This window comes from Scyliorhinus canicula, chromosome 13 (assembly GCF_902713615.1).
Source record: "Scyliorhinus canicula chromosome 13, sScyCan1.1, whole genome shotgun sequence".
NCBI classification, from domain to species: Eukaryota; Metazoa; Chordata; class Chondrichthyes; order Carcharhiniformes; family Scyliorhinidae; genus Scyliorhinus; species Scyliorhinus canicula.
In genome coordinates this window covers 26918372-26930718 of record NC_052158.1, presented here as the reverse complement: position 1 = coordinate 26930718, position 12347 = coordinate 26918372, and the positions used below count along the sequence as shown (strand labels likewise).

Genomic DNA, 12347 nt, shown 5'->3' with positions numbered 1-12347 from the left:
GCCAATTCCTCTGTTACCTCCGGATTCCACTATTCCAGCACACTCCTGTCTGGCCTCCCATGTTCTGTAATCCTGCTGCCCACGTCCTAACTCGCACTCAGCCCTGCTCCCTCTGTCACCCCTGTGCTCACTCGCCTGTTGGCCCCCCCGCGGGGTCAGGCAACGTCCTGACTTTAAAATTCTCAACCTTGTTTTCAAAGCCTTGCGCGGCCTCGTCCCTTCCTACCATGTACTCTACTCCGACCCCACGACCCTTCTGGGGAGATATCTGCTGCGTTCTGCTCCTTCCGGCCTCTCGTGCATTCCAAATTCTAATTGCTCCATCATTGGCAGCCGTTCCTCCTGTGGCCTGAGCCCGGATCCCTGGAATATCCTCTGCACCTCTCTAGCCTCGCTCTCCTCCCAAAAGACGCTCCTTATAACCTCCCTCTCTGACCTTTTGTTGCTTTTGGGGATCATTTTGACCCTAATATCTTATGTTGCTTGTGGTTATACTTTGTTTCATAAAGTCCCTGTGTAGCGCGTTGAGACATTTCATGGCATTAAAGGTGCTCTGTATAAGAACAAGAGAGTATTAGGCAATTCAGCCACTCGAGTCCGCTCCACCATTCAATACGTTCATGGCTGATCTCCTCTCGGCCTTAACTCCACCCTCCTGCCCGTCCTCCATAACCCTTCAACCCATTACTAGATACTTGTCCATTTCCTCCTTAAATTTACTCAATGACCCAACATCGACCACACTCTGGGGTCGTGAATTTCGTAGATTCACGACCCTTTGACAAAGTAATTCTCCTCATCTCTGTTTTAAATCTGCTACCCCTTATCCTAAAACTCTGACCTCTCGTTCCAGATTGCCTCACAGGAGGAAGCATTCGCCCATGTTCACTTTATCAATGCCTTTTATCACCTTGTATACCCCAATTAGATCCCTCATTCTTCTGAACACGAGAGAGAAGAGGCTTAAACTGCGCAATCTCTCTTCATAAGACATAGAGTTATCGGGCTCGAAACGTCAGCTCTTTTCTCTCCCTACAGATGCTGCCAGACCTGCTGAGATTTTCCAGCATTTTCTCTATGTAATGTTGTTGGTCGAACTCGGCAAGACATAGTGACACCAACATGCTCCGTGATAAACGAAACCGTTTGCAGAGAACGAGACTGGGTACGGCATTCTCTCCTCTTTTTCTCGCTCACTCTCTCTCTCTCTCTCTCCACCACAGCGTAAGTCAAGGAGGTTCTATCCAACACGACTAGCCATCAACCTGGCCTCGGGACTGTCTGGCAGCTCAGTGGATGTGCACCGTCAGGGATACATCATTGTGGAAACAAACTACAGGATCTACGCTTATACAGGTGAGCGTCTACCTGCAGGGGGTGGAGAATCAATGGAGCAATCTCAAACCCTCAATGGTCTCTCCTGTGTGCACACACAGGCCCACACATTATACTGTACCATATGTAGGGTGGTACTTGAGGAGAAGGGGAGATGGTAATGTTACTGGGCCCAGGCTAATGCTCCAGGGATCCACCCCCAACATGGCAGCCAGTGGAGCTCACAGTCAGTTCATAGAATCTGGAATTGTAAAGTCAGTCTCAGTAATGGCGACCGTGAAAATCTCATCGATTGTTGCAATCCCTTTTTCCTTTCGGGGAAGGAAGTCTGCCGCCCTTCCCCTGGTCTGGCCTACATGTGACTCCAGATCCCACAGCGATGCGATTGGCTCTTAATTCTAAAAACGGCCTCCACATTGCTGGGGGAGGTGCTGACGGCTGGGGGACTGGAGAAGGGGGTAGTGTCGGCGGTTTACGGAGCTATTTTGGAAGGGGAGAAGGCACCACTTGGAAGGGATCAAAGCAAAGTGGGAGGAAGAGTTGGGGGAGGATGTGGAGGGAGGGGGTTCTGGTGTGAGGTGCTCCGGAGAGTGAACACCTCCACCTTGTGCGCGAGGTTGGGTCTGATACAGCTGAAGGTGGTACACAGAGCACACCTCACGAGGGCGAGGATGAGCCGATTCTTTGAAGGAGTAGAAGATGTGTGTGAACGTTGTGGGGGTGGGGGGTGGGGGGGGGGTGTGGGTTGGGGGGAAGGGGGGCTGTGTGTGTTAATGGTGACTATGGGTGATTCCTGATTCCTTTTTGTCATTTGTTTGTGTGAACATGCGGGCTGATGTTTGGGGTTTGGTGGGAGGATGGGATTGTTGTTATCGATATGGGGATTGGCATATCTGTTACTGATTATTGTTTATTGATGGTGGGTGTAAATTTGGGAGAAAATGTGAAAAAGGAGAATAAGAACTATATATATTTTTAAAACTAAAAATGGCCGCCCTCAGTTCATGGGAAGCCGGGAATGAGCAGTAATTGCTGTCCGTGCCAGCGACACTCGCAGTCCTATGAAAGAATGTTTAAAAACGATACCGTTTACATAACATGAGAACCAGGGGCAGGAGTGGACAATTCAGCCCCGCCGGGCCACTCAATACGATCATGGCCGATCTCCCATCAATCGCGACCCCACCTTCCTGCCCATTCTCCATAACCCATTTCAACCCATTACTCATCAAAAATCTGTCTGTCGCCTCCTTAAATTTACTCAGTGTCCCGGCGCCCACAGCTCGGCCTGACAGGACAAGAAAGGGTTAATGCAACTTGCACAATACTTGTGATCCCAGCAGCCTGACTGGGGGGGGGGCTCCATGACGGGCAGCTGAAAGAGGCTGTGCAGTGAGACAGAATTTGTGGTCAGGCTCCACTGGGAAGCAGGCCGAATCGGGTGGCGAACGTGTGTGAGCTTCCAACTCCGAAACCTCTGGAAATGAAAATGTGTTTCATTTGGTGACTGCAACACACACGCAGGGGGAGAAATGATGGCAAGTGGCAGTGGGAGGGGGGCCACAGGGCTGGGTGGGGAGAGGGATGAGGCGGAATGGGAAACTCGGAATCAATTTATTCAGAGCCGCGATTCCTCGTGAGGGCTTAAATGAAGTGGCTGTGTGCTCGAGATTCAGGAAATAGAGTGGAGTGCCACTTGAGCACAGCTCCTTAATAACATGACTGAAAGGAGAGACAGGAGTCAGCGTGAGCGGTGTTGATGTAACCCTGCCTGTGCTGAACACCATTATGTGCTTCCTCATCTCTTCTCCCGTGTCTCTCTTCTGGCTGCTCGTTTCCACTCACCAACAGACCTGGAGTATGTCACCCCAAGTATCAAGCAGCAAATAAGTGGAAGCTCAGTCATTGAGTGTCTTTAAAGCAGAGATTGATAGATTTATTTTTTTTAAATAATTTTTATTGAGATTTTCACAAAATATCAAAAACAGAAAATATCAGCAAGAATACAGTATTAACAAAAAAAAACCCTACAACCCCCCCCCCCCCCCCCCCCCGGGGTTGCTGCTGCTGCCGCCGGCCTATTTTCCTACCGTTCTGCCAGGAAGTCCAGGAAAGGCTGCCACCGCCTAAAAAAAACCCTGTACTGATCCCCTCAGGGCAAATTTCACCTTCTCCAATTTGATGAACCCCGCCATATCATTGATCCAGGCCTCCACGCTTGGGGGCCTCGCATCCTTCCACTGAAGCAAAATCCTCCGCTGGGCTACTAGGGACGCAAAGGCCAGAACACCGGCCTCTATCGCCTCCTGCACTCCCGGCTCCACTGCAACCCCAAATATCGCGAGCCCCCAGCCAGGCTCGACCCTGGATCCTACCACCCTCGACACCGTGTTCGCTACCCCCTTCCAAAATACCCTGGGCATGCCCAGAACATATGGGCATGGTTCGCTGGGCTCCCCGAGCACCTAGCACACCTGTCTTCACCCCCGAAGAACCTGCTCATTCTCGTCCCGGTCATATGAGCCCTATGTAGCACCTTGAACTGTATGAGGCTAAGCCTCGCACAAGAAGAGGAGGAATTCCCTCTTTCCAGGGCATCCGCCCACGTCCCCTCCTCAATCTCCTCACCCAGCTCCTCTTCCCATTTACCCTTCAGCTCCTCCACCGAGGCCTCATCCACCTCCTGCACTACGTGGTACACGTCCGAAATCCTCCCTCCTCCAACCCACACCCCCAAGAGCACCCTGTCCCATACACCACGTGGGGGCAACAGAGGGAACCCCTCCACTTGCCGCCTGGCAAACACCCTAACCTGCATGTACCTAAACATGTTCCCCGGGGGGAGCCCGAACTTCCCCTCTAACTCACCCAGGCTCGCAAACCTCCCATCTACAAACAGGTCCCTCAACCTCCTAATACCTACCCTGTGCCAGCCAAGAAACCCGCCATCAATGCTCCTGGAACAAACCGGTGGTTCCCCCGTATCGGGGACTCCGTCGAGCCCCCCACCTCCCCCCATGCCGTCTCCATTGCCCCCAAATTTTGAGGGTAGACGCCACCACCGGGCTCGTGGTATACCTCGTTGGAGGGAGCGGCAACGGTGCCGTTACCAGCGCCTCCAGGCTCGTGTCCACGCAGGACGCCATCTCCATGCTGCCCCCTCCCCGTCCATTACCCACTTATGCACCATCGCTGCGTTGGCAGCCCAATAGTACCCACAGAAGTTGGGCAGAGCCAGCCCCCCCTATCCCTGCCCCGCTCCAGAAAAACCCTTCTCACCCTCAGGGTCCCGCGCGCCCATACAAAGCCCGTAATACTCCTGTTGACCCTCCTAAAAAAGGCATTGGGATAAGGATGGGGAGGCACTGGAACAGGAACAAAAACCTCGGGAACACCGTCATCTTGGCTGACTGCACCCTGCCCGCCAGCAACAGCGGCAACATGTCCCATCTTTTAAACTCCTCCTCCATTTGCTCCACCAGCCTAGTGAGGTTAAGTTTGTGAAGGGCCCCCCAGCTCCTAGCCACCTGGACTCCCAGGTACCTAAAGCTCCTCCCTGCCCTTTTCAGTGGGAGCCTACCAATCCCCTCCTCCTGGTCCCCCGGGTGCACGACGAACAGCTCACTCTTACTCAGGTTGAGCTTGTACCCTGAAAACCCCCCAAATTCCCTGAGAATCTTCATCAACTCCGGCATTCCCCCCACTGGGTCTGCTACATACAGCAACAAGTCATCTGCATAAAGTGACACTCGGTGCTCCTCCCCACCCCGCACCAGACCCCTCCAATTCCCTGACTCCCTCAACGCCATGTCCAGGGGCTCAATTGCCAACGCAAAGAGCAAGGGGGACAGGGGACACCCTTGTCTCGTCCCCCGGTACAACCGAAAGTACTCCGATCTCCTCCTATTCGTGGCTACGCTCGCTATCGGGGCCTCGTATAACAGCCTCACCCAACTGACAAACCCCTCCCGAACCCAAACCTTTCCAGCACCTCCCACAAGTACCCCCACTCAACCCTATCAAAGGCCTTCTCCGCGTCTAATGCCACCACTATCTCCGCCTCCCCTTCTACCGCCGGCATCATTATAACATTCAGAAGCCTACGTATATTGGTGTTCAGCTGCCTTCCCTTCACAAACCCCGTCTGGTCCTCATGAATGACCCACGGCACAAAGTCCTCTATCCTTGTGGCCAAGATCTTCGCCAACAGCTTGGCATCCACATTTAGCAGCGAGATCGGCCTATATGATCCACACTGCAGGGGGTCCTTGTCCCGCTTAAGGATCAAGGAAATCAGCGCCCGTGACATAGTCGGGGGCAAAGCCCCCCCCCTTGCCTCGTTAAAGGTCCAGACCAACAGGGGACCCAACCGGCCCCGACGCCTTCCCCGACTGCATGCTCCCTATCCCTTTGACCAGCTCCTCCAGCTCAACCGGCGCCCCCAGCCCCTGCACCTGCCCCTCCTCCGGAAATCTCAGCCTGTCCAAAAAGCGCCCCATCCCCCCCCCCTCCTCCCTCCTCCTCTCCACTGGGGGTTCAGACCGGTACAATTCCCCATAAAAGTCCCTAAAGACCCCATTAACGTCTACCCCCCTCCGCACCACATTCCCTCCCCTATCCTTCACTCCACCAATCTCCCTGGACGCGTCCCGCTTACGAAGCTGATGCACCAGCATCCTACTCGCCTTCTCCCCATATTCGTACACCGCTCCCTGTCCTTTCCTCCACTGAGCATCCGCCTTTCTGGTGGTCAGTAAGTCGAACTCGGCCTGAAGGTTACGTCGCTCCCCCAGCAATCCCTCCTCCGGAGCCTCCATGTATCTCCTGTCCACCCTCACCATCTCCCCCACCAACCTCTCCCTCTCTCTTTGCTCTCCCCTCTCCCTATGGGCTCGGATGGAAATCAACTCCCCTCTAATCACTGCCTTCAATGCCTCCCAAACCGTCCCCACCCGGACCTCCCCATTATCATTGGCCTCTAAGTATCTCTTGATACACCCCCGAACCCGCCCGCCCACCTCCTCATCCGCCAGCAGCCCCACCTCCAGGGGCCAGAGCGGGCGCTGGTCCCTCTCCTCCCCCAGCCCAAGGTCTACCCAGTGCGGGGCATGATCCAAAATGACTATGGCCGAATACTCGGCATCCTCCACCCTCGAAATCAGCCCCCTGCTCAGAACAAAAAAATCAATCCGGGAATAGGCCTTATGCACATGGGAGAAGAATGAAAACTCCCTGGCCCTCGGCCTCGCGAACCTCCAAGGATCCACCCCTCCCATCTGGTCCATAAACCCCCTCAACACCTTAGCCGCCGCTGGCCTCCTACCCGTCCTGGACCTGGATCGATCCAATGGGGGATCCAGCACTGTATTAAAGTCCCCCCCAGTATCAGGCCCCCCGTCTCTAGATCCGGAATGCGGCCCAACATGCGGCGCATAAAACCCGCATCGTCCCAGTTCGGGGCATAGACATTCACCAGCACCACCCGCTCCCCCTGCAGCTTGCCGCTCACCATCACATACCTCCCGCCACTGTCAGCCACCACATTTGACGCCTCAAACGACACCCTCTTTCCCACCAGGATCGCCACCCCCCCCCGATTCTTTGCAACCAGCCCTGAATAAAACACTTGGCCTACCCATCCCTTCCTCAGTCTAACCTGGTCCTCCACCTTCAGGTGCATCTCCTGGAGAATAGCCACGTCCGCCTTCAGCCCCTTCAGGTGCGTAAACACCCAGGCCCGTTTGACCGGCCCATTCAGCCCCCTCACATTCCAAGTTATCAGCCGGATCAGAGGGCTCCCTGCCCCCCTCCCCTGCCGACTAGCCATAACCCATCCCCTGCCCGCCCCAGGCCAGCGCCCCCCCACTCGGACCGTTCCCCACGGCAGCAAACCCCCACCCCGGCCCCCCCGCATCCTCCAGCTCCTTCCTGGCCATTCCAGCAGCAACCCAGTACCCCGCCCCCCCCCCCCCCCCGGCTAGGACCCCTCCCGGCCGCGTTACTCCCTCCATAGCACTCCCGTGAGCCAGCTAACTTCTGCTGACCCCGGCGACTCCCCCACACCTCCGACCCCTCCCAACGTGAGGCTACTCCTCCTCTCCCATGCCCATCAGCAGACCCTCCTCCTCCCCCCCTCCCGCTCTCGCGCGGGAAAAAAAGCCCGCGCTTCTCAGCTCCGACCCCGCGCCCATCAACCCTCAGCGCGGGAAACAAAAGAAAAACCCGCGCTTCCACCCTGCCCGACCCCACCTCCTCTAGGGTAGCTCCCATTGTCGGCCCCCACCACCAGCTCCCCACACTCCAAGTCTACCCCCCAACTCGAGCCCATCCACCGAACCCACGCAAAAAGACAGCGTTCCACCCGCCCTAGAAACAACACACAACCAGCATAAAACAGAGAACCCCCCCCCCCCACCAAAAATGAACACAGTTACATACAAACCCCCGCCCCCGACCCTCAGTTAGAGTCCAACTTCTCGGCCCACGCCTCCTCCGGGGACTCAAAGTAAAAGTGACGGTCCTTGTAGGTGACCCACAAACGGGCCGGCTGTAACATGCCAAACTTCACACTCTTTCTGTGGAGCACCGCCTTCATCCGGTTGTACCCGGCCCTCCGCTTAGCCACCTCCGAACTCCAGTCCTGGTAGATCCGCACCACCGTGTTCACCCACCTGCTACTCCGCTCCTTCTTGGCCCACCTAAGCACGCACTCTCGGTCAACTAACCAGTGGAACCGCACCAGCACCGCCCGTGGCGGCTCATTTGGCTTGGGCCTCCTGGCCAGTATTCTGTGGGCCCCCTCCAGGTCCAGGGGCCCCTGGAAGGACCCAGCTCCCATCAGCGAATTCAGCAGGACGACCACATAGGCCCCCAGGTCTGACCCCTCCGTGAGGCCCACGATCCGCAAATTTTTCCGCCTCGCCCGGTTCTCCATCTCCTCGAACCGCTCCTGCCACTTTTTGTGGAGCGCCTCCTGCATCTCCACCTTTACCACGAGAGCTGAGGCCTCATCCTCTCTTTCGGAGGCTTGTTGTCGGATCTCCCGGATTGCCACCCCCTGGGCTGTCTGAGTCTCCAGAAGCTCGTCAATGGAAGCCTTCAGCGATTCTAGCAGCTCCGCTTTGAGCTCCCGAAAGCAGCGCTGGAGAGTCTCCTGCTGCTCCTGCGCCCACCGCCCCATTCCTCGAGGCCTCCGCCGGCCGCCATCTTGTTTTTCTTCCCCCTATTTTTCCTAGGCACTGCCACCGCTATTTTGCTCGCCCCACTCCTGGTCCAGACCATAGAACACTGGGGATCCGCTGCAGACACCTTCCCACATTGGGAACCGTCGATCAAGTACCGCTGGGGGCCCTAAAAAGAGCCCAAAAGTCCATTCCTGGCGGAAGCTGCCGAACGTGCGGCTTAGCTCCGCATAGCCGCAACCGGAAGTGAGATTGATAGATTTCTGATGAACAATAATGCAAGTTATAGGGATAGTGGGTGTAAAAGGCACTGAAGTGTCCAATCAGCTATGATCGTATTAAATGGCAGAGCAAGCTCGATGGGCTGAATGTCCTGCTCCGATGCATCTCTGACTCCCAAAGCCATCGACAAGGCACAAATCAGGAATGTAACTGAATACTCCCCACTTGCCTGGATGAGTGCAGCTCCAAAATCCCGACACAATCCAGGACAGAGCAGCCCCGCTTGATTGCCCCTCCTTCCACAAACATTCACTCCCTCCACCACTGACGGACTGTGGCAGCCGTGAATACCATCTACAAGATGAACTGCAGTAACTCACATGAGGTCCTTAAACAGCACCTTCCAAACCCACTACCATCCAGAAGGACAAGAGCAGCAGGTACCTGGGACCCCACCACCTGGAGGTTCCCCTCACCAACCTGACTTGGAAATATATCGCCTGCCGTTCCTTCACTGTCGCTGGGACAAAATCCTGGAACTCCCTCCCTAACAGCACAGTGGGTATACCTACACCTCAAGGACTGCAGCGGTTCAAGAAGGCAACTCACCACCACTTTCTCAAGGGGCAACTAGGGTTGGGCAAGAATTGCTGCACACTTCCATCCCACAATGATTCTTTTGAAGTGTGGGTGTGTAGATTGAGTATCTCAGTGGCCCTATTCCTGTCCTAACCCAGAGTTTGCACACAGACTCTCCTCTCTGTGGTGGAGCAGTCTCTGCAAAAGGATCAGGAGAGGAATAAGAACATAAGAACTAGGAGCAGGAGTAGGCCATCTGGCCCCTCGAGCCTGCTCCGCCATTCAATTAGATCATGGCTGATCTTTTGTGGACTCAGCTCCACTTTCCGGCCCGAACACCATAACCCTTAATCCCTTTATTCTTCAAAAAAACTACCTATCTTTACCTTAAAAACATGTAATGAAGGAGCCTCAACTGCTTCACTGGGCAAGGAATTCCATAGATTTACAACCCTTTGGGTGAAGAAGTTCCTCCTAAACTCAGTCCTAAATCTACTTCCCCTTATTTTGAGGCTATGTCCCCTAGTTCTGCTTTCACCCGCCAGTGGAAACAACCTGCCCGCATCTATCCTATCTATTCCCTTCATAATTTTAAATGTTTCTATAAGACCCCCCCTCATCCTTCTAAATTCCAACGAGTACAGAATGTCCGGCTGGTTTCTCCCACAACTGGACCGTGCAACACATCTCCCGACAAAGGTGCAGGATGGAGTCAGTCTGAGACCAGTCATTAGCCGCCTGCTATCGCAATGCTGAGTAGTGCAAGGAGATTGAGCAGCAGTTTACAAGTCTGCGTAGAAGCTCTGTTCACAACATGGGGCATCGGAGTGCAGAGTAAAGAGGGGCAGCTGGGCAGGACTCCTGTTTGTTCAACAGATATACATTTCATCAATTAATCCTCTGCTAATATACCTGCCCCCTCCTCTCCCACCTCCCGGCTCTGCCCCTCCCATTCTCACTAACCCCCCCCGGCTCTCTCTCTCTCCCCCCGGCTCTGCCCCTTCCCCGATTCTGCCTACCCAGCTCGCTGCCATTCTCACTCTCTCATTCTCTCTTCCCCCGGTTCTCACTCTCTCTCTCCCGCCGACTCGCACTCTTTCTCTCTCTCCCCCCCCCCCTCCCCCCCCTCTCCCTCTCCCACCTCACACCCTCTCCCACCTCACACCCCCTCCCACCTCACGCCCCCCTCCCGGCTCACACCTCCTCCCACCTCCTCCCACCTCACACCCCCTTCCACCTCACACCCCCTCCCACCTCACATCCCCTCCCGGCTCACACCCCCTCCCACCTCACATCCCCTCCCGGCTCACGCACCCCTCCCGGCTCACACCTCCTCCCACCTCCTCCCACCTCACACCCCCTTCCACCTCACACCCCCTCCCACCTCACATCCCCTCCCGGCTCACGCCCCCCTCCCGGCTCACACCCCCTCCCACCTCACACCCCCTCCCATCTCACACCTCCTCCCACCCCACACCCCCTCCCACCTCACACCCCCTCCCATCTCACACCTCCTCCCACCCCACACCCCCTCCCACCTCACACCCCCTCCCGGCTCTCACCCACCTCACACCCCCTCCCGGCTCACACCCCCTCCCACCTCACACCCCCTCCCGGCTCACACCCCCTCCCGGCTCACACCCCCTCCCGGCTCACACCCCCTCCCGGCTCGCTCTGGTGAAATGCTTCACTGTTGTGTTTTCTTGTCTCCCGCTCCAGACTCTGAACTCCAGTTGGCTCTCATTGCGCTTTTCTCTGAGATGCTCTATCGCTTTCCCAACATGGTGGTGGCTCATCTGAGTCGGGAGAGCGTGCAACAATCCATTGCCAATGGAATAACGGCTGAACAGGTAAATACACCTGAGTTACTGATGTTTCCTAATGAAACCCTCTGCACAATTCAGAGTCTGCTACCCGGAGTCTAGACAGGTACACACAGAGTGTGGTACACGGACTGGGTATGTTACACAGACAGGTACACACACAGCGCGGTACACGGGCTGGGTATGTTACACAGACAGGTACACACACAGCGCGGTACACGGGCTGGGTATGTTACACAGACAGGTACACACACAGCGCGGTACACGGGCTGGGTATGTTACACAGACAGGTACACACACAGCGCGGTACACGGGCTGGGTATGTTACACAGACAGGTACACACACAGCGCGGTACACGGGCTGGGTATGTTACACAGACAGGTACACACACAGCGCGGTACACGGGCTGGGTATGTTACACAGACAGGTACACAGAGTGTGGTACACGGGCTGGGTATGTTACACAGACAGGTACACATAGAGTGCAGTACATGGGCTGGGTATGTTACACAGACAGGTACACACAGAGTGCGGTACACGGGCTGGGTATGTTACCCAGACAGGTACACACAGAGTGCGGTACACGGGCTGGGTATGTTACCCAGACAGGTACACATAGAGTGCGGTACACGGGCTGTGTATGTTACACAGACAGGTACACACAGAGTGCGGTACACGGGCTGGGTATGTTATACTGACAGGTACACACAGATTGAGGTACACGGGCTGGGTATGTTACACAGACAGATACACACAGAGTGCAGTACACGGGCTGGGTATGTTACACAGACAGGTACACGCACAGTGCGGTACATGGGCTGGGTATGTTACCCAGACAGGTACACAGAGTGCGGTACACGGGCTGGGTATGTTACACAGGTACACACGGAGTGCGGTACACGGGTTGGGTATGTTATACTGACAGGTACACACAGATTGAGGTACACGGGCTGGGTATGTTACACAGACAGGTACACACAGAGTGTGGTACACGGTAAGGGTATGTTACACAGACAGGTACACACAGAGTGCGGTACACGGGCTGGGTATGTTACACAGGTACACACGGAGTGCGTTACACAGGCTGGGTATGTTATACAGACAGGTACACTCAGTGCGGTACACTGTCTGGGTATGTTATACAGACAGGTACACTCAGTGCGGTACACTGTCTGGGTATGTTACACAAACAGGTACACAGAGTGC

At 55.5% G+C, this 12347-nt stretch overlaps 1 protein-coding gene across 1 annotated transcript in view; it reads left to right on the top strand.

The window, feature by feature from the left end:
- The window catches only part of gtf2h4 (general transcription factor IIH, polypeptide 4), a 109875-nt gene that overhangs the window by 78392 nt on the left and 19136 nt on the right, over window positions 1-12347 (top strand). The window contains exons 7-8 of the mRNA XM_038815322.1: window positions 1224-1356; window positions 11037-11167. Coding sequence (XP_038671250.1) covers window positions 1224-1356; window positions 11037-11167 — 264 coding nt within the window. The remainder of the gene's footprint in view (window positions 1-1223; window positions 1357-11036; window positions 11168-12347) is intronic.